This window comes from Pongo pygmaeus, chromosome 19, assembly GCF_028885625.2.
Source record: "Pongo pygmaeus isolate AG05252 chromosome 19, NHGRI_mPonPyg2-v2.0_pri, whole genome shotgun sequence".
NCBI classification, from domain to species: Eukaryota; Metazoa; Chordata; class Mammalia; order Primates; family Hominidae; genus Pongo; species Pongo pygmaeus.
Window position 1 is genome coordinate 74,901,047 of NC_072392.2, and position 21,756 is coordinate 74,922,802.

Consider the following 21,756-nt stretch of genomic DNA (forward strand, 5'->3'; position numbering starts at 1 on the left):
GGACTGTGTTCTCCCGCCCCCTGGTGGTAGGTCTGCACACTGCGTCCTCTCTCACACAACCTTCAGCCCCAGGTGCAAGAGGACCAGCCAGGGCCCAGACGGTGACCCTCCGCGCCACATTTTACAGATGAGGGGACGCAGGTGCGGAGAGAGGGAGGGAAGGACCTGTACCTTTACAACTGAACTCCGGGGAGATGACCACAGATACTATGACTCATTCAACAACAAACATTTATTGAGCACCTACTGGTCAGGGCCCTGGAACCACTAGACTCTTAGTCCAGTGCTTTTCAGGACCCTGGAGGACCCTCTGCAATTTGGCCTGAGACTCCAGCCAGTAGCTGGAAACTCCTCGTCCAGGAGACTGTCCAGGTGAGGAGCTCAGCAGTGAGGAGGGCGGACCGCATCAGCCCACTTGCCGACCTGCAACGCCACCACCATCCTGTGGTCCAGAGACATAGAAGTGGCAGGATGGGTCTGGGGTGCAGCACTCACGGGTGGGGCAGGATGGGAGCCCAGTCAGCTGTGTCCATCTTAAGTTTTTGTTTTGTTTTGAGATGGAGTCTCACTCTGTCACCCAGGCTGGAGTGCAATGGCACGATCTCGGCTCACTGCAAGCTCCGCCTCCTGGGTTCAGGCGATTCTCCTGCCTCAGTTACGATTACAGGTGTGCGCCACCATGCCCGGCTAATTTTTTTATTTTTTAGTAGAGATGGGGTTTCACCATGTTGGCCAGGCTGGTCTTGAACTCCTGACCTCAAGTGATTGGCCTCCCAAAGTGCTGGGATTACAGGCGTGAGCCACTGTGCCTGGCCCGTCTTGTTTTTTTTTAAAGATGGAGTCTCGCTCTGTCACCCAGGCTGGAGTGCGGTGGCGCAATCTCAGTTCACTGCAAACTTTGCCTCCCAGGTTCAAGCGATTCTCCTGCCTCAGCCTCCTGAGTAGCTGGGATTACAGGCGCCTGCCACCACACCCGGCTAATTTATGTATTTTAGTAGAGACGGGGGTCTCATCATGTTGGCCAGGCTGGTCTTGAACTCCTGGCCTGAAGTGATCCACCCACCTTGGCCTCCCAAAATGCTGGGATTACAGGTGTGAGCCACCGCACCTGGCCCATCTTAAGTTTTTAATAAATAGTTCTTGCTGCTGCCCAGGCTGGTGAGGGTGGGGCCGTCGGGACCAGGCTTCCCAAGCTTGAGGGGTGTGGGGTGTCCCCTTCTCATGCCAGTTCAGGCTCTGGCTCTGAAAAGGAAAGGAGAAAGCACTGGGGTTGGTCCCCCACCCACTCCCAGTGGATGTCCAGGTGCTGTCCTGATGGGAGGTGGGGTGAGGCTCCCCAGGACAGGTCTCAGCTGGTCACAGCTCCAGGGGAAATGCTGCACCGCCACCCCCAAGCGGGACAGGGGTTGCCAACAGGCTGGAGGCCCCTGGAGGATGGGCCCCAGCACCCACACACACCCTGGGCTCTGGAGCCCAGCGGGTGAATCCATCTGTCCCCAACCTCCATCCCAGGCTGCATCCCCACCCCCCAAGGACTTGTGTCACTGACCAGCCTCGGCCTCGTCACCCTTGGCATCCGGCTCCTGCCACCAGTCAGCATACATGCCCTCCTCGTAGTCACCCTCCCCCTCAAACTCGGCATCAGATAGGGCATCCTCAGGCTCCAGGGGCGGTTCTGTCTCCTCCAGCTCCATCTAGAGTAGCGCCACAGTTGTGGGAGAAACCGGGTCACAGTAGGCCCAAACCCATATGGGCTCCCTTCCTGGCCAATGGGACTTCCCATCCCATCTCTCGGTCCCCAAAGTCCCTCCCCTTCCCCAGTCTCAAGATCTAATGAGACAGTCCTGAGGGTTTTTCCCAAACTGCCCCTCCCTGAGTGGCTGCATAGGGCACCACCAGTAGAATTTGGTGTCAGCATAAACATTGCCCCTGCACAGCCCCACCTTTTCAGCATAAAGACCCTGGCAAGAATATTGCTAGTCCATGCATAATGTTTGCTCATACTGTTTCCCCGCCAGGAACTACTGCTGTCCCCCTGTGCCTGCGTAGCCCGCACTAATCCCTCCAAAGCCAGGCATCAGTTCCAGGCTGAGCCCTTGCTGGTTACTCTGGCTGGGCTGGAGACCTCCCCGGTGCCGTGTGCTGCCCTCTCCAGCAGCAGTTTGTTGTTCCCCCACTAGACTGTGAGCTGCACGTGAAAGGGACCATGACTTCCTTTTTTTTTTTGAGACGGAGTCTGCTCTGTTGCCCAGGCTGGAGTGCAGTGGCGTGATCTCGGCTCACTGCAAGCTCCGCCTTCCGGGTTCACGCCATTCTCCTGCCTCAGCCTCCCCAGCAGCTGGGAATACAGGCGCATGCCGCCACACCTGGCTAATTTTTTGCATTTTTAGTAGAGACGGGGTTTCACCATGTTAGCCAGGAAGGTCTGGATCTTCTGACCTCGTGATCCGCCCACCTCGGCCTCCCAAAGTGCTGGGATTACAGGCGTGAGCCACCGCGCCCTGCCGGGACCATGACTTTCACTAACTTACTCCAGCCCCTAGTCTGGTGTCTGGCAAACCACAGGAAATAAGAGACAGCCGTCAAAATGGCTGCCATAAGCCAGGCGCTGTGGCTCACACCTGTAATCCCAGTACTCTGGGAGGCCGAGGCGGATGGATCACGAGGTCAGGAGATCGAGACCATCCTGGCTAACACAGTGAAACCCCGTCTCTACTAAACATACAAAAAAAATTAGCCGGGCGTGGCGGCAGGCGCCTGTGGTCCCAGCTACTTGGGAGGCTGAGGCAGGAGAATGGCGTGAACCCGGGAGGCGGAGCTTGCAGTGAGCCGAGATCGCGCCACTGCACTCCAGCCTGGGCGACAGAGTGAGACTCCATCTCAAAAAAAAAAAAACAAAAAAAAAACAACATACTTGATCTCACTTAATTCTTTTTCTTTTTTCGAGACAGAGTCTCAATCTGTCACCCAGGCTGAAGTGCAGTGGCGCAATCTCGGCTCACTGCAACCTCTGCCTCCGGTTCAAGCGATTCTCCTGCCTCAGCCTCCCCAATAGCTGGGATTACAGGTGCCCACCACCACACCTGAGTATTTTTAGTAGAGACAGGGTTTCACTATGTTGGCCAGGCTGGTCTTGAACTCCTGATCTCAGGTGATCCCTCTGCCTCGGCTTCCCAAATTGCTGGGATTACAGGCATGAGCTAGCACCTGGCCAGATCTTGTATTATTCTCACCACAACAATGTGAGATGGGCATGATTCTCCCCATTCAATGGATGAAGAAACAGAAGCTTGAGAGGTTGCCTGACACTTGTTTGGAGGCCACCCAACTGGTAAGTAATGAAGCCAGGTCTGGCTAGTTCCTCATCCTGGGTGCTGACAGTGTAGATTCTGCCCTCCTCCCCTGGGGTTGGATGGGTGGGGGCGTGGGGGCATGAACAAAGGAGAGGATACATAAATGAGCACTGAGCAGCAACACCTCAGAGAAATTAAGGCTGTCAAACCCTCACTTAAAATTAGTGTTAATAGGGCCGGGCGCGGCTGCTCACGCCTGTAATCCCAGCACTTCCTGGGAGGCCGAGGCAGGCGGATCATGAGGTCACGAGTTCGAGACCAACCTGACCAACATGGTGAAACACTGTCTCTACTAAAAATACAAAAATTAGCCAGGCGTGGTGGTGCACGCCTGTAATCCCAGCTACTCAGGAGGCTGAGGCAGGAGCATCGCATGAACCCGGGAGGCAGAGGTTTCACTGAGCTGAGATGACACCACTGCACTCCAGCCTGGGCGGCAGAGTGAGACTCCATCTCAAAAATAAATAAATAAATAAAAATAAATAAAATAAAATAAATCAATGTAATACAATACGGTCCTTCTGTCCTGAGGTCCTGCATTCATTCATTCACTGGTTCATTCAAACTCAGTTTCTGAGCCCAAGCTCTGTGCAGGATATGGGAGAACAGGGAATAACGTGGCCCTGTGTCCTGCAGTGCGGTTCTCCTGGAGACTGGCTGGAGAAGGGGGCCAGGGCTGAGATGGACCAGGGCTGCAATCACCCAGGTCCAGGCCACAGGTGGCCAGGGAGGCACACAGGTCAGAGTGGGCACTGCTAGCCCAGAACAAAGAGCCAGGACATGCAGCAAGGGCTTCCTGGAGGAGGCACCATGTGAGCTGGGCCTGGGAGGAACAGGATTGAGACATGGACAGAAGGGGGACATGAGAATACTAAGGCTGGGGAAGGAACGGACAGTCTAGACAAGGAACAAGCAAACCTCTCTGCTTCATGACAGCTGACCACCAGGGGCTGGGGCTGAATTCTGGCACACTGGTGGCCCCAGGAAAAGGTCCAAGGTGTCCCCATCACAGCCCAATCCTGGAAAGCAGGAGGCACTCACCTCATCATCTGACTGCAGGTACATGTGGGTGAACTCCAGCAGCTCCCGCAGCTCGGCGGTCTGGTTGTGGTAGAGCATGGCCTCCTGGAAGGAGGGAAGGACGGGGTGGGGGGTGAGCCATACCCTGTTGCCAGATGGCAAGAAGCCAGGGCTCCTAGGATCTGGGCCCACTAGCCCTCTTCTAGCTCAAGGATCAGAGAATAGGTATCAGCTCACAAGCTAATCAGATCGTCGTGGCTGCTTGAAACACTGGGTTAAGGATTCTGAGGGTTTGGTGACAAAGAGTCCCTCAATTGATTAACAATGTCTGCCACTGACAAGGAAGGCAGGAGTGGCACCATGTGCCCCATATTTGCCAGCCTGGCCCTCAACTCCAACAGGTTTCCTCCGTTGGTTACCTAGGGTGTTCCTGGGGAAGAGGGACAAAGGTCAGCAGTGAGGGTAATGAAGGTAGGGAGGGGAGCAGGCAGGAGTGGATGTGTACCTTCACATCTGCCTCATCTGGACACTGCTGGTGAGGTGGCAGTACCACTGCCATTTTGTAGGTGAGGCAATAGATTAGGAAAGGGCCATGGTCTTCCCAGGACCACACAGCAGTGGGGCTGGGCTCTGAAGCCAGGACTCTAACCTCAACTCATATTCTTTCTTTCCATTTCCCATCCTGCCTTCCACGGAAGCCAGGAGTTTATTTTTTATTATTTATTATTTATTTTTCTTTTGAGATGGAGTCTCACTCTGTCACCCAGACTGGAGTGCAGTGGTGCGATCTCCACTCACTGCAAGCTCTGCCTCCCGGGTTCACGCCATTCTCCTGCCTCAGCCTCCCGAGTAGCTGGTACTACAGGCGCCCGCCACCACGCCTGGCTAATATTTTTGTCTTTTCAGTAGAGACGGGGTTTCACCGTGTTAGCCAGGATGGTCTCGATCTCCTGACCTCGTGATCCACCTGCCTCCAGCCTCCCAAAGTGCTGGGACTACAGGCATGAGCCGCCGCGCCCGGCCGCCAGGAGTCTATTTTTTACAAAGTGCATGTCTAGCAAGTGCCCCAGAAAGTAGTGCCCACCTCCCGGGGCTGGAAGTCCTCCTCTTCCAGGCCCCAGCGAGCCCGGTGGAACCGGTAATACACCAGGTTCTGCTGCATGACGCTGTCCTTGGGGTCGAAGAGCATGTAGCTGGCGGCGCTGCGGGCAGCCTGGCGCACATCATTCACTGCAGCAGGACAGGGGTGAGGAATTGCTCTGGCACTTCCCCTTCAGAGTCAACCCCATCTCCCAGTTCAGTCCAGCACCCCTGCTACCCAGCCACCTCCCAGAATACCTAATGGGCTCCTTTCCCCACCCAAGCATAATACCAGCTAGCATGTAGTGGGCACTTACCCTATGCCAGGCCCTGACTAACTCATCTAAGCCTCACTATTATTGTCTTTTTATTGTTTTTGAAACAGGGTCTCACTCTATCACCCTGGCTAGAGTGCAGTGGTGCAATTATGGTCACCTCAAGCTTGATCTCCCAGGCTTAGGTGATCCTCTCACCTCAGCCTCCTGAGTAGCTGGGACTACAAGCAGCCACCACCACACCCATCTAATTTTTTGTACGTTTTTGTTTGTTTTGAGACAGGGTCTTGTTCTGTCACCCAGGTTGGAGTGCAGTGGTGTGATCTCGGCTCACTGCAGCCTCTGCCTCCTGGGCTCAAGCAATCCTCCCACCTCAGTCTCCCCAGTAGCTGGGACTACAGGCACGCGCCACCATGCCTAGCTAACTTTTTGTATTTTTTGTAGACACGGGGTCTTGCCATGTTGCCCAGGTTGGTCTCGAACTCCTGGGCTCAAGCCATCTGCCTGGCTGGGCCTCCCAAAGTGCTGGGATTACAAGTGTGAACCACCGTGCCCGGCCATGCCTATTACTGTCATCCCCACTTTACAGTCAAGAAATCTGAGTCACAGAGAGGTTAGATAAATTGCTCAAGCTCACAGCTGGAGAATGATGGCTCTAGGGAATTAGAGGCCCTCAGCCTCTCTGCTATCTGTACCCAGGAAGGGTCTCCTGGCCCCTGAGTTCTCAGCTCCTCTGCTCTGACTCCCGGCTCTGTCTGAATCTTGGCATCTCCAAGCTGCAGGAACACTGGAGGCTGTCCATTCCAGCCCCAGTGGATGCCAGGATCTCTCCAGTGAGGAGAGCCACAAGTCCTGGTGCCACTTTTTACTAGTCATGAGACTAACAGCCCCTTGCCCTATAAGCCTCAGTTTCCCCATCTGAAAAATCAGTCCAGTAATGCCAGCTGCATGGTGTTGGTGAAAGGACCCCCACGTAAGATAAAGTGACTTATAAACTCTCAAGTGTTGGCCGGGCACGGTGGCTCACGCCTATAATCCCAGCACTTTGGGAGGCTGAGGCAGTGGATCACCTGAGGTCAGGAGTTCAAGACCAGCCTGCCCAACATGGTGAAACCCCGTCTCTACTAAAAATACAAAAATTAGTTGGGCGTGGTGGGAGGCACCTATAATCCCAGCTGCTCAGGAGGCTGAGAGAATCACTTGAACCTGGGAGGCAGAGGTTGCAGTGAGCCGAGATCGTGCCCCTGCACTCTAGCCTGGGCAACAGAGTGAAACTCCGTTTCAAAAATAAAAATAAAAATAAACTGTCAAGTGCTCTGCAGTTGTTGGTTGTCTAGTCATTTGCCCAAAGACCCTCTTCTTCTCCCTGAGGCTGCTGTCTGTTCCCACTCAGAAGCCTCTCACCTGCCCCAGACTCCCAGGGTGCCTTCCCCATATTCCCACCACCCCTAGCCTTTCCTCCTATTCACCCAGGGTCCTCAATACTGAAGGAAAGCTCCCCACAACTCTGGGAGGCTCCCATGCAGTCCTCTCCCTTATCACCTCGTCCCCTGCCCAGGCCCACCCAGGGGGCTCACACTTATAGTAGGCAAACTGCAGGTAGTGGTACATGGTGGCCACGAACTTGTCCACGAAGTAGCCGCCCACATTGGGGGTCAAATTGGCTTCACAGTCCACCTTGCACTGCAGGGACTCTGCAAAGAGATCTGAGGGTGGGAGGCAGCAGTGAGAGGCTGGCGTTGCAATGAATATCTCCGTCCCCCCAGTGGAGAAGACTCCAAATCCAAGCTCTGCCTACTAAGCCAGGCTGCTTGTCCAGAAAATGTGTTGCTGTTGCAATCACAGGAGAGAATGTGTGTAAAGTGCTTGGCATACTATATGACAAGTGATGGTGAGGAAGATGACTGTGGGCTGGGCTGACTTACCACCCCCGCCACTCAACCACCACCCCAAGCCAAAGGGAGCCAGGGCATTCTGGGAGAACAGCAGGTGAGGTCCAGAAGCGGGGCAGAAGTCCAAACAGAGAAGCTAAAGGACAGTCTTTTTTTTTTTTTTTTTGAGACACAATATCACTCTGTCACCAGGCTGGAGTGCAGTGGCGCGATCACGGCTCATTGCAACCTCCACCTCCCAGGTTCAAGCGATTCTCCTGGCTCAGTCTCCCGAGTAGCTGGGATTACAGGTGCCCGCCACCACGACCAGCTAATTTTTGTATTTTTAGTAGAGATGGGGTTTCACCATGTTGGTCAGGCTGGTCTTGAACTCCTGACCTCGTGATCTGCCTGCCTCGGCCTCCCAAAGTGCTGAGATTACAGGTGTGAGCCACCACACCTGGCCAAGGACAGTCCTTTCTGCCCCTGCTCGAGGGACCCCAGGGTTAGAGATCCCAAGACTAGGTGTGATTTCTGGTTACCAACTGCTTTCTGCACACACTTGCTGGGCTACTTCTCAACCGCTGCACCTTTGCATCTGCACTGCCCTCTGCCTGGAAGGCCTATGAACCCAAGCTTCCCAAACCCTTTAGGGATGTCACTGCCTCTCCTCACTGATCCAGCCTCTTGGACACTCCCAGCTGGGGCCCTTGCACCCAGCGTCATTCTCAACAGACAAGGCCTTCCTCCCGGCTGGCTCCTCCACATTCGAAGTGCTCCACGTGCAGGGAGGGAACATCTGCCTTACTGGGCCTGTGGGTGAGAGGACTGCCCACCGGGGTCTGGGTGACGGATACCTGCTATGGCCGGGTAGAAGTCCTTGAAGTCCACCTGCTCATGGGCCCCTTCACAGCCGGCCAGGCACCGGGCAAAGACTGCCAGGTACTCTGCCAAGGCCCGCTCCATGTCCTCCGTGCTGCTGCGGAAATCCCCGCTGTTGTAGAGCTTCACAGCCCGGAGGAACACGGCCTGGAAGGGGCGTGGCAGGGGGAGTCAGGGCGCCCCCAACATCTCCCCTCCTCTACAAGCCCTCCTCTACAAGCCTCCTCCTGTCCCTCCACCCCACCTCGTAGGGCTGGGCCTCTAGGTCCGTGAGGGACTCGTCGGCGACGTCCAGCATCCCCCGATAGTAGTTGAGATACTTGGCGGTCAGCTCGTGCTTCGGGTTCCTCTGGAGGAAGGTGTAGGCCGCCGCCACCGCCTTCTCCAGCCGGTTAGCCTGGTCGGGGGGTAGGGGGTGGGGGAGCGGGTCAGCAAGACCGGAGCTCGCGGCCCCGAGCGCACGGCGGGCTTCGTGCCTCGGGTGAAGGCAACGCTCCTTCGACCGATCGGTGGGGAGCCACGACGCCCAGCCCGAGACGGGTCCCCGGGTTGGGGCGGGCTCCCACCTTGAACAGCGCGTAGTGCAGGTACTGGTAGGGCAGGCGGCTCTGGAAGTCACGTAGCAGCTGCCGCGGCGGGTAGGGCACCTGGAAGGCGGGCAGCGTCCGCTTGCAGCGCCGCAGGCAGGCGGCTCGCTCCAGGACGCGGCCGAAGAGCCGCAGCTCGCGGGCCCACTCGTCGGCGCGGCCGCCGTCGGGGTCAGGCTTGGGCGCCGGCGCGGGGCCGCTGCAGTTGGCGTGGCAGAAGGCCTCGCTGTCGCGCAGGAGCCGGTGCAGCCGCAGCGCCGCCTCCAGGTAGCGCGCGCTCTCGCGCCAGCTCTCTCCCTCGTATTGCTCCAGCGCGTGCCCGTAGGCCGCGGCCAGCGGCATTAGGTCCTCGGGCGGGAAGCCCCGGAAGCTGTACTTCTCGTACTGCGCCCCGGCGCTGCCCAGCAGCAACCACAGCAGCCCCCACGCCACCCAAGCCATGCCCGCCGCGCCGCCGGCTCTCCGGAGCTGAGCGTGCTGCCCCGCGGACGTAAGGGGACAGGGCCGGGCCCCGGGCGGACGGCGCGCCCGCTGGGTCTTAGCGCCGGGCACGAGGGCGGCAAGGCGGGGCGGGGCCTGGGTCACGATGTCTCCCCTCTTTTCCCGGAGGGTCCGATAGTGTCCTAAGTCCTCTCCGTCGGCCTGGGCTCCTGCCTTGGAGGTGTCCCCTAGGTAGCGAATGAGTCGGGGAGCGCTTCCCGCCAGAGATGGGAAGCCCAGGAAGCCCCTCCCCACGCAAACAGTGCCCCCGCCTGAGATCAGGACACTGAGTGAGGGCCGCCTCCTCTGCGCTGCCCATACGAGAGGGAAGCCCTGGAGCCGGGCCTTCCGTCGCGGCGCCCTCCTGCACCCTCCGAGTGTCTCCCCCGCCCACGTCGGAGGCACACACGTGCTGTCACCTGCACACCTTGCGCTGCCACCACCCCCCACTCCATCTCCGTGCCCGTCACATCCCAAGTCACAAAGTCCTTCTTGCAGTCCAGCTTTTGCGGGACCAAGCTGCTCTTCCCTGCAGATGCCTTCCCTTGGAGTACAGCTGGGGTCACGGATGAGCACGGAGATGCCTCTCACACTCCTAGGCTCCACCACCCACCTGGAGGGGACTAGAATTGGAAGTGCCCGCGAAAGAAGCAAGGTTCATCTCCGCCAGGCTTTAGGACCCGGGGGCTCCGGAAAAAGACATTGAACTTTTTTTTTTTTTTTTCCTTTGGTGTCCACTCAGAGTTCTCATCTTTCCAGAGCCTCTCTCCCTGGCCAGGCCCCAGGTCTCGCAGCCAGGGATGGAGATGGGGGGAGGGGGAACCTGGAGTTCTTTGTAGTGCCTCCCTCCGACTCTAACACACTCAGCCTGGCCCCCTCCTCCTATTGCAACCCCCTCCCCCGCTCCTCCCGGCCAGGCCAGCTCAGTCTCCCAGCCCCCATTCCACGTGGACCAGCCAGGGCGGGGGTAGGGAAAGAGGACAGGAAGGGGGGGAGCCAGTTCTGGGAGGCGGGGGAAAGGAGGTTGGCGGCGACTCCCTCGCTTGCCCTCACTGCCGGCGGTCCCAACTCCAGGCACCATGTTCACCGCGGGCCCCCCCAGCCACAGCCTCCTCCGGCTCCCCCTGCTGCAGTTGCTGCTACTGGTGGTGCAGGCCGTGGGGAGGGGGCTGGGCCGCGCCAGCCCTGCTGGGGGCCCCCTGGAAGATGTGGTCATCGAGAGGTACCACATCCCCAGGGCCTGTCCCCGGGAAGTGCAGATGGGGGATTTTGTGCGCTACCACTACAACGGCACTTTTGAAGATGGCAAGAAGTTTGATTCAAGGTAACCCAGGTTGGGCGCCCCCGGATTCACCACTCCGTCCCCTGAACCCGGGGTCTTGTTTCCTTGTTGCCTCTTTTAAGCTCTGCATCCCAATACTCTAACCCTAGACAGCACCCTTGGGGCCTCCCAGACACCCCCCTTGGGGCCTCCCAGACACCCATCTCCCCAAAGATACCCTCCTGCCCCCACTTCCAAACCCTCACTTCTCAAAGGATCCCATTTCTTTCTCACAAGCTCTCCACATCCCGGAAAGGACTCGATAATCAAGGTGAACTGCCTTGTGTAGTTACCAGGGCTGTATTTAATGACCTGATGGAGAGGGGTGTTCTGGTCTACAGCGTTCGGGGAAAGGGGGTGGTCCCTGCTGCTTAAGAACCCTGGGATGGTCTATCAGCCTGGACCCTGCACCTTTCCACCCACCCTGACTCCCCTTCTGGTTCCGCTGTTTTCAGTGCCTTTGTGGTCAGAGATGAGGGAATAGAACTTTTTTTTGGAGGGGGTGGGAGTTTTCAGCGGCCGGTGGGCAGGGAAAAAGGCTGGTGGGCATTATAAGAAGACAGCCGGCTGGACCTGGGGGTAGGGCATGGCTCCCTGAGGAGGCCCTGTCTGTCTACGTGTCACACAGTCGGACATGCCACCCTGGGCTCCTTGGAGGAATTTCATTCCTCCCTCTCTGGTTCTCCTGGAACCCTCATCTCTTTCCATTTTAGGTACACCAGGCCAGGGACGCAGGTCGCCCATTTTTGCCAGCCTTGGGGTTTTTAAGGTGGCCTCCTGGTCTGATCCAGGCCTTTGGTCTGCTCCAGCAAGTCCGCTTTTGTTAGCGGGGACAGGGCAGGGCTGTGTGCCAGCCTCAGGGGTAAACCTAGGGTCCCAGTTACACACAGACCCCACAGCACACTGAAAGAAGTCAGTGTTTCTTAGACCCTCCTCTGAAACACACAACTCAGCCCACAGGAAATTAGTGGCCATGACTTTAGAGGCAGGCAGCCTACAAACTCCAGGAGTCCCAAGACCCTGGTTCAAATCCAGGCTATGACCATGGACAGAGAATTTTGTCTCTTTAAGCATCACTTTCCTTATTTGAAAAGTGGAGACAAAAACAGGACCTACTTGCTAAGGCTGATGTTAGGACTCCAAGGACATGGATGAATGAACGTAGGCTTCTCGCAGGGCCTGGCAGTCCTCCAGCCAGTTCAGCACACATTAACATTGACTCTGAGGAAAACCATATGACCTGATGCTGTTGAACTTGTAGAAACTTCATGCAGAGCTTAAGCCTTCATAACAACACTGAGAAGCAGACAGTCCAGACTTAAAACCTGTCTGCTTGGTGGGCAAATTCAGATATAGGGTAGTAGCCAGAAGCACAGCCCTGAGCCCTTGACTGCTAGGAGTGAGGCAGGGGTTGGGATTTAGGGGTTGTCGTCCCTGATGGGGACTCTGGGAGCCCAGCTCATGAGTGTTGAGCTTGGAAAACTTTTTGTTTTTTAGTTGGAGTCTCACTCTGTCGCTCAGACTGGAGTGCAGTGGCGCGATCTCAGCTCACTGCAACCTCCACCTCCTGGGTTCAAGCAATTCTCCTGCTTCAGCCTCCCAAGTAGCTGTGATTACAGGCGCATGCCACCACTCCTGGCTAATTTTTGTTTGTTTGTTTGTTTCTGTTTTTTGAGACAGAGTCTCACACTGTTGCCTGGGCTGGAGTGCAATGGAGTAATCTCAACTCACTGCAACCTCCGCCTCTGCCTCCCAGGTTCACGCGATTCTCCTGCTTCAGCCTCCCGAGTAGCTGGGATTACAGGTGCACACCACCACACCCGGCTAATTTTTTTGTATTTTTAGTAGAGAGGGGTTTCACTATGTTGGCCAGACTGGTCTCAAAAAAGGCGGGTGGGCATTATAAGAAGACAGCCAGCTGGACCTGGGGGTAGGGCGTGGCTCCCTGCAGAGGCCCTGTCTGTCTACGTGTCACACAGTCGGACATGCCACCCCGGCCTCGTGATCCGCCCGCCTCGGCCTCCCAAAGTGCTGGGATTATAGGCGTAAGCCACGGCGCCCAGCCTTAATTTTTTGTATTTTAGTAGAGATGGCGTTTCACCATGTTGCTCAGGCTGGTCACAAACTCCTGAGCTCAGGCAATCCACCCTCCTCAGCCTCCCAAAGTGCTAGAATTATAGGCGTGAGCCCCCGCACCCACACAACTTAGAAAACTTTTTTTTTTTTTGAGACGGAGTCTTGCTCTGTCCCCCAGGCTGAAGTGCAGTAGCGCGATCTCTGCTCACTGCAAGCTCCACCTCCCGAGTTCACACCATTCTCCTGCCTCAGCCTCCAGATTAGCTGAGACTACAGGCGCCACCACAATTTTTTTGTATTTTTAGTAGAGACGGGGTTTCACCATGTTAGCCAGGATGGTCTCCATCTCCTGACCTCATGATCTGCCCGCCTCGGCCTCCCAAAGTGCTGGGATTACAGGCGTGAGCCACTGCGCTCGGCCAGAAAACTTTCTTAACCCATGGCCCCTTCAATTAAAAAAAAAAACTCCCATCCTCACTTTACTTCTGAAAACTTAATAAATTAAAAGTGTATATAATTGGCTGGGCGCAGTGGCTCACTCCTGTAATCCCAGCACTTTGGGAGGCCCAGGCAGGCAGATCACTTGAGGCCAAGAGTGACCAGCCTGGGCAACATGGCGAAAGCCCTCTCTACTAAAAATACAAAAATTAGCCAGATATGGTGGTGCATGCCTGTAATCCCAGCTGCTACTTGGGAGGCTGAGGCAGGAGAATCACTTAAACCCGGGAGGTGGAGGTTGCAGTGAGCCGAGATTGCACCACTGCACTCCAGCCTGGGTGACAGAGCCAAGACTCCATCTCCAAAAATACATAGGTATAAGTAAAAATAAATACATTAATTAAAAGTGTATAACTAAAAACAAACAAAAGCCATGGCACTTTTAGAATAGGCTTTTTTTTTTTTTTTTTTGAGAGGGAGTCTCACTCTGTCGCCAGGCTGGAGTCCAGTGGCGCGATTTCGGCTTACTGCAAGCTCCGCCTCCCAGGTTCACGCCATTCTCCTGCCTCAGCCTCCTGAGTAACTGGGACTACAGGCGCCCGCCACCACACCTGGCTAATGTTTTGTATTTTTAGTAGAGATGGGGTTAGCCAGGATTGTAGAATAGGCCTTTTCAAAATGTGAAACCAATTCCCACCCCACCTCTGCTCTCCCATCTTTTCCTTGGAGAGTGAATAGTATAATGGCAAATTTTAGAACTCGGCTGACTACATATTAGCTGTGTGACCTTGGGCAAGGCACTGAGTCTCTCAAGTCTCCATTGCTCTCATAAGAAAAATGAGAACAAGAATGCCCACCTCACAGGGGAGAGAAAGAAGATACGGAATGTAAAATGCCAAGCATTTAATCCCATATAGTAATGCTCCTTGGCCCCTCCATGCTGCACCGACCACTCCCCACTTGCTGTCAGCAAATAGTAGCAGCCATCAGGCCCGTGCATCCCACCCAACCCCGTCCCAGGGCAATAACCCCGTCCCAGGGCAATAGCCGCCCTTGTCCTCCCCAGGGACTTGCCTTTCACAACAGTCCATTCTCTTAAGGTGGGCGTCACGGCCGACCTAGGAGGGGGACTTGAAAAGGAGGTGAGAAGTGTGTGTGCATATCCACACCTGGGTATAGGGAGGGGGGATTGTGTGCATGTGTGCAGGCACACCTGTGCACCTATGCCACCATGGGCAGTGTGTGTGTCTGAGGTCACTGTATCCCATCTGTCCCTCCCCCCTAGCTATGATCGCAACACCTTGGTGGCCATCGTGGTGGGTGTGGGGCGCCTCATCACTGGCATGGACCGAGGCCTCATGGGCATGTGTGTCAACGAGCGGCGACGCCTCATTGTGCCTCCCCACCTGGGCTATGGGAGCATCGGCCTGGGTGAGAAGGGCTGGGGCACAGGCCGGGGGTGGAGGAGACCAGGAGGCGGAATCAGAGATCCTGGGGTGAGAAAACTGAAGTGCCGAGATGAGGAGTGACTTGCCCAATGTCACACTGTGCACGCAGTATGAAGAGTGGCCGCTCTGACTGGGGCAGTGGCTGACATATATGGCCCCAGAGTTTTGGGAGGCCGAGGTGGGAGGATTGCTTGAACCCAGGAGTTCCAGACCAGCCTAGGCAACATAGTGAGACCTCGTCTCTACAAAAAATAAAATAAATTATCCAGGTGTGGTGGTGTGTACCTGTAGTCCCAATTACTCAGAAGGCTCAGGTGGGAGGATTGCTTGACCCCGGGAGGCTGCAGTGAGCCATGATCATGCCACTGAATTCCACCCTGTGTGACAGAGCAAAACCCCATCTTTTTTTTTGAGACAGCGTCTCACTCTGTTGCACAGGCTGGAGTTTAGTGGTGCGATCTCGGCTCACTGCAACCTCAGCCTCCTGGGCTCAAGCAATCCTCCCTCTCAGCCGCCCAAATAGCTGGGACTACAGGTGCACGCCACCACACCTGGCTAATTTTTTGTATTTTTAGTAGAGATGGGGTTTCGCCATGTTGCGCAGGCTGGTCTTGAACTCCTGGGCTCAAGCCATCCACCTGCCTTGACCTCCCACGGTGCTGGGATAACAGGCATGAGCCACTGTGCCCGGCCCCCTATCTCTTAAAAAAAAAAAAAAACAAAAATAGTGGCAGCTCTGTGCCTGGTTTGGGTCTCTTGGTGCTGGGATGAGAGGAAGGGGAATAACAGGGCCCTGGCTGGGATCGTGGTTGGCAGAGCAGAACTCTGAGACCTCCACGCTGCTGCGCCCTCACAGCGGGGCTCATTCCACCGGATGCCACCCTCTACTTCGATGTGGTTCTGCTGGATGTGTGGAACAAGGAAGACACCGTGCAGGTGAGCACATTGCTGCGCCCGCCCCACTGCCCCCGCATGGTCCAGGACGGCGACTTTGTCCGCTACCACTACAACGGCACCCTGCTGGATGGCACCTCCTTTGACACCAGGTAAGGGGCTGGAGGGGAACCCTGAGGCACTGGGGACTGTGGCATGGGGAGCGGGAGTCCAGGGCCCAGCCTGCCTCTCCCACCTCTACCTCATTTTCTGCAGCTACAGTAGGGGCGGCACTTATGACACCTACGTCGGCTCTGGTTGGCTGATCAAGGGCATGGACCAGGGGCTGCTGGGCATGTGTCCTGGAGAGAGAAGGAAGATTATCATCCCTCCATTCCTGGCCTATGGCGAGAAAGGCTATGGTGAGGGGGGCAAGGACACAAGGGGAAATTCTGCAGAAGAGGGAAAAACCAGGCCTCCATATACAGTTGCTCAGGTTGTATACTGCACGAGGGCATCCAACCAAGGACTCAAGGCGGGATGAAATCTACTCTTGGTGCTACCTCACTAAGAAGGGGTGCTTTATTCTGATTCACACGAAGGCTCAGTATGAGCCAGTGGTGGCCCTGGGGAAAACCCAGCTCAGGCCTTACTGGAGGAGCAAGAAGCAGGGCTGCTGATGGGCAGGAAAGGGCTCTGGAGAGTGGGGCTAGTGTCTTCTTGCATGGTGCCCACTGGGCCTTCCTGAGTCAAGAAGAAGCCTCGGCTTGCTCCCCAACTGTATGGTTCAAACCCTATCCCTTCCCCAGGGACAGTGATCCCCCCACAGGCCTCGCTGGTCTTTCACGTCCTCCTGATTGACGTGCACAACCCGAAGGACACTGTCCAGCTAGAGACGCTGGAGCTTCCCCCGGGCTGTGTCCGCAGAGCCGGGGCCGGGGACTTCATGCGCTACCACTACAATGGTTCCTTGATGGACGGCACCCTCTTCGATTCCAGGTCAGGAGGGGCTTGAGGTGGGAGGGTGGGGGCTGGGTGAAACGTGGACGAAGCTGGGGGTCACTCTGAGCCGCCTGGAAGGGGAGGGCCCCTTTGACTCCCTTCCTGGCTCTCCCGCCTTGTATTGCAGCTACTCCCGCAACCACACCTACAATACCTATATCGGGCAGGGTTACATCATCCCCGGGATGGACCAGGGGCTGCAGGGTGCCTGCATGGGGGAGCGCCGGAGAATTACCATCCCCCCGCACCTCGCCTACGGGGAGAATGGAACTGGTAGGGGCGTTCCCCAGCCACCACCTCAGCTCCTCCTTCGAACTGCCCACTGTGGCTAGGCCGCCCCCTCCCACAGTGGGATTCCAGCCACCGCTCGGCCCCTCTCATCACAAAAACATGCATGCAGCTTACATCTGGTCACCCCATCTGATTCCTGCCACACAGACTCCATCGGTTTCCTCCAGGGCAGCGCCCCACTTCTCCCCTTCTGCAGTGGAGAAGCGCAGCCAACTCCTGAGTTTGGGGAGGGAGGGTGGTTACAGAAAAACAGAACCAGCATATCCTCAGGACCCAGCTGTGCTGGGAGCCTCAGTGTCCTCACCTGTAAAATGGGCAAGCCATGCTGATCCGCAGGGTAAGTTACTGGGAGTTTGCAAGACGGTGAGTGGAAAAGGGCTTTCTTACTGGAAAGCCGCCTTCCCTTGCCCCCTGCCCCAATGAGAGTTTGTTAGAATTGACTCTGGACAAACATCCCGTCCCATCCTCCTTTGGATCCTCAGGGTCGGGAAGGGGTATCAGGTCTGGGGACCTCCATGGAGAGACCTCAAGGAGCCTCTCCTATTGCTCTGAGCTGACCACACTCCCCCATTCTGGCCTCAGGAGACAAGATTCCTGGCTCTGCCGTGCTAATCTTCAACGTCCATGTCATTGACTTCCACAACCCTGCGGATGTGGTGGAAATCAGGACACTGTCCCGGCCATCTGAGACCTGCAATGAGACCACCAAGCTTGGGGACTTTGTTCGATACCATTACAACTGTTCTTTGCTGGACGGCACCCAGCTGTTCACCTCGTGGGTCCGGGGTGGGGCCGGGACTGGGCAGGTGGGTGGGCACAGGCATGGGGAGTCCTCCTCAGCGCACCCCCGATGCCTACCCCTCCCTCTTGGTCCTGGAGCACCAGGGGAGCATTCAGCCTCTTGCTGCTTCTGTAAGTCCCCATCTCAGAGCATGTCGGGGGGCCGTGAGGAGATGAAATTCTCTGCCTTGCAGGGGAAGGGAAGGTGAAGCCAACAGTTGGGGGAGAACTGCTCTTTCCATTTCACAGAGGGGAAACTGACGCAGGGAGCCATGAGCCCTTGAGGCCACACTTTAGGGGGCAAAGGCAAGATGAGAAGGGAACCCCACGTCTGCACCGCTAGGCCCCTGCACTCTGCTGCATGGCCCAAGTCACCAGTGGGAGTAACTCCGGAACTGAGGGCTTGTTCTGGGCCCACCTCAGAGAGAGTGGGGTGTGCGCCGGCAGGGGACAGGGTGGCTGCTGACCTGGGCATCTGCTCTCCCCCAGGCATGACTACGGGGCCCCCCAGGAGGCGACTCTGGGGGCCAACAAGGTGATCGAAGGCCTGGACACGGGCCTGCAGGGCATGTGTGTGGGAGAGAGGCGGCAGCTCATCGTACCCCCGCACCTGGCCCACGGGGAGAGTGGAGGTGAGGGGCTGAGACCATAATCTTTTTTTTTTTTTTTTTGAGATGGAGTCTGACTCTGTCACCCAGGCTGGAGTGCAGTGGCGTGATCTCAGCTCACTGCAACCTCCACTTCCCAGGTTCAAGCAATTCTCCTGCCTCAGCCTCCCGAGTAGCTGGGATTACAGGCGCCTGCCACCGTGCCCAGCTAATTTTTGTATTTTTAGTAGAGACAGGGTTTTGCCATGTTGGTCAGGCGGGTCTTGAACTCCTGACCTCAGGTGATCCACCCGCCTTGGCCTCCCAAAGTGCTGGGATTACAGTCGTGAGCCACTGCGCCCGGCCTGAGACCGTAATCTGACTGGCATCTGTCCCTTTTGCTCCTGCGCATTGTGGGTCTGATGGCTGGCGGGAGGAGTCAGGAATGCCTTCAGGATGGCTCCTTAAACATCCCATGCCTCACTGTCCAGCCCAGCCCCAGGAGGGGAAACTGGCCTGTGGGCTGGGAAACAGTGAAGCCAGGCCCAGACCCTGGCCTGACTAGGACCTCTCCCTTCTCTCCTACCCTCTCTCCAGCCCGGGGAGTCCCAGGCAGTGCTGTGCTGCTGTTTGAGGTGGAGCTGGTGTCCCGGGAGGATGGGCTGCCCACAGGCTACCTCTTTGTGTGGCACGAGGACCCTCCTGCCAACCTGTTTGAAGACATGGACCTCAACAAGGATGGCGAGGTCCTTCCGGAGGAGGTGGGTGAAGGTTCAGTCCTAATAGCCATGCCCACACAATCCCCGCACCCAGGAGGCATTGAGGAAGAAGACGTCCCCCGTCCGGACTGCCCACCCGCCCTGGTGCTCCTGCCTGCGCTGAGTCCCGCGCCTCAGGCTCCTCATCCCTGCTTTTTCCTGGGCACACATGCAGGCTGTTCCCTACCTGAGACCAGTCACAGACTATCCCCCATGCCACGCCTCCACCCCAGCCCCCACCAGGACCCCAGCACCAGTGCCTTTCCCAGCCCTTCCTGAGTTACAGGGTGCGGGGGAGCCTGGGAAAAAAGAAGAAAAAGAAAGCACTCACTGGCCTCCACCCGCGTCCCCTCCCAAGGCCATGACCCTCACTGCCCACTCCCCGGCTCTCCCCTCCCCCAGTTCTCCACATTCATCAAGGCTCAAGTGAGTGAGGGCAAAGGACGCCTCATGCCTGGGCAGGACCCTGAGAAAACCATAGGAGACATGTTCCAGAACCAGGACCGCAACCAGGACGGCAAGATCACAGTCGAGGAGCTCAAGCTGAAGTCAGATGAGGACGAGGAGCGGGTCCACGAGGAGCTCTGAGGGGCAGGGAGCCTGGCCAGGCCTGAGACAGAGGCCCACTGCGAGGGGGACAGTGGCGGTGGGACTGACCTGCTGACAGTCACCCTCCCTCTGCTGGGATGAGGTCCGGGAGCCAACTAAAACGATGGCAGAGGAGACATCTCTGGTGTTCCCACCACCCTAGATGAAAATCCACAGCACAGACCTCTACTGTGTTTCTCTTCCATCCCTAAACCCCTTCCTTAAAATGTTTGGATTTGCAAAGCCAATTTGGGGCCAGTGGAGCCTGGGGTTGGATAGGGCCATGACTGGTCCCCCACCATACCTCTCCTCCACATCACTGACACAGCTGAGCTTGTTATCCATCTCCCTAAACTTTCTCTTTATTTGTACTTCTTGTCATCCCCACTCCCAGCCCCTATTCCTCTATGTGACAGCTCCCCAGGACCCCTCCGCCTTCCTCCCCAATCCTGACTGGCTCCTAGGGAAGGGGACGGCTCCTGGAGGGCAGTCCTACCTCTCCCATACCCTTTGCCCTCCTCCCTCGCCTCCAGTGGAGGCTGAGCTGACCCTGGGCTGCTGGAGGCAGGACTGGGCTGTAGTTAGCTTTTCATCCCTAAAGAAGGCTCCTTTCCCTGAGGAACCATAGAAGAAGAAGAAAACAAAGGGCATGTGTGAGGGAAGCTGCTTGGGTGGGTGTTAGGGCTACGAAATCTTGGATTTGGGGCTGAGGGGTGGGAGGGAGGGCAGAGCTCTGCACACTCAAAGGCTAAACTGGTGTCAGTCCTTTTTTCCTTTGTTCCAAATAAAAGATTAAACCAATGGCCTTAGGGTGTCTTTTGGAACAGGTTGAGGGGCAGGCGGGAATGGCTAGGGGATGAAGTGGGGGTTGTGGGAGGCCTTTAGGCCCACAGATTGGGGAAAAAGTTAAACCAGGCTGTTTCCGTGGCCTCGTTAGCTCCAGGGAGTGTGTCCCCAGATCAGGGGCTCCCCATCTGGAGGTTTCCTGCCTGCCCTAGGCCTAACCTGGGGTCTTCGCTGTGGGAAGGGAACCTTGGTCTGTGGAGGGGGTGAATGTGTAAAGGGGGGACGCCTCCAGCAGGGTGTGGAGAGATGATCCTCATCCTCTAATTGTCCCCATTGAATGGGAAAGACAAGGTCCCTGACCTCAAACACAACCTACAAAGTTCAAGGATTAAATTAAACCACACAAGTCAGATTATCCTTTTCCATAGATCATTTCCAATACTATGATATTCCCATCTCTCCCTGCTCCTGGCCACCACCTGTTAGTACCTGTCCACCCTTCTCCCTCTTGCTAGTGGAAAGGTAATGGAGTTCAGATCTCCACAGTGTCTTGCAGGAGGACTTCAGCCGCCAACCAGGCCATCTGTCCTCGCTTGCCTGGTATGACTCGAGCATTCTGAGGACGGGGTGGGGACTTAGGAAAGAAAATGACAGGACTGGACTCATACAGCAAACTGCCCCCATCAGCACTTCTTGCCCAGGGTCCCCTAAAACACGTGACTGCTCCCCACGGGCAATGACCGACATTCTCTGGCCCCGAAGCATCCAGAAAGCTCCTTGATTGAAGTCTTTTTTTTTTTTTGAGACAGGGTCTCGCTCTGTCACCACAGCACAGTGGTATGATCTCAGCTCACTGCAACCTCCGCCTGCCAGGTTCAAGTGATTCTCCTGCTTCAGCCACCTGAGTAGCTGGGATTACAGGAACGGGCCACCAAGCCCGGCTAATTTTTGTATTTTTAGTAGGGACAGGGTCTTACCATGTTGGCCACACTAGTCTCAAACTCCTGACCTCAAGTGATCTGCCACCCTAGCCTCCCAGAGTGCTGGGATTACAGGCGTGAGCCACTGCGCCGGCCAAGAAAGCTCCTTGATTAAAGTCTGGAAGTGGTTACTAACCCAGCCTCAAATGGTGGCCACTCCCTCCTCCCAAAAACGAATGGAACAGGCCTGAAGCAGAGAAAGGCAGCAAAAGGCATGGGCTTTGGCCAGCAACATTCAAATCCTGGCTCCAGCTCCTAGCTATGGAGTTTGGGCAAGTTA

At 56.5% G+C, this 21,756-nt stretch overlaps 2 protein-coding genes across 4 annotated transcripts; one reads left to right on the forward strand and one right to left on the reverse strand.

Annotated features, from left to right (window-relative positions):
• Positions 1 to 217: 217 nt before the first annotated feature.
• P3H4 (prolyl 3-hydroxylase family member 4 (inactive)) lies at positions 218 to 10,259 on the reverse strand. Of its 2 annotated transcripts, XM_063655350.1 has the most exons (9): positions 10,162 to 10,259; positions 9,048 to 9,736; positions 8,726 to 8,878; positions 8,457 to 8,628; positions 7,306 to 7,434; positions 5,458 to 5,603; positions 4,395 to 4,478; positions 1,550 to 1,694; positions 218 to 1,242 (listed from the first exon to the last, which is right to left on the reverse strand). In XM_063655350.1, the coding sequence occupies exons 2-9, from the start codon at positions 9,507 to 9,509 to the stop codon at positions 1,220 to 1,222; spliced, it is 1,314 nt and encodes a 437-aa protein (XP_063511420.1). In that variant the 5' UTR covers positions 9,510 to 9,736; positions 10,162 to 10,259; the 3' UTR covers positions 218 to 1,219. The 2 variants fall into 2 exon arrangements, with proteins under 2 accessions (XP_063511420.1, XP_054313510.1); XM_054457535.2 differs by lacking the exon at positions 10,162 to 10,259 and having other exon boundaries at positions 9,048 to 9,865.
• FKBP10 (FKBP prolyl isomerase 10) lies at positions 10,166 to 20,511 on the forward strand. Of its 2 annotated transcripts, XM_063655349.1 has the most exons (10): positions 10,166 to 10,872; positions 14,669 to 14,814; positions 15,688 to 15,877; positions 15,981 to 16,126; positions 16,514 to 16,703; positions 16,834 to 16,979; positions 17,580 to 17,772; positions 18,267 to 18,409; positions 18,962 to 19,125; positions 19,525 to 20,511. In XM_063655349.1, the coding sequence occupies exons 1-10, from the start codon at positions 10,628 to 10,630 to the stop codon at positions 19,708 to 19,710; spliced, it is 1,749 nt and encodes a 582-aa protein (XP_063511419.1). In that variant the 5' UTR covers positions 10,166 to 10,627; the 3' UTR covers positions 19,711 to 20,511. The 2 variants fall into 2 exon arrangements, with proteins under 2 accessions (XP_063511419.1, XP_063511418.1); XM_063655348.1 differs by having other exon boundaries at positions 10,628 to 10,872; positions 18,962 to 20,511.
• The last annotated feature ends 1,245 nt before the right edge of the window (positions 20,512 to 21,756 follow it).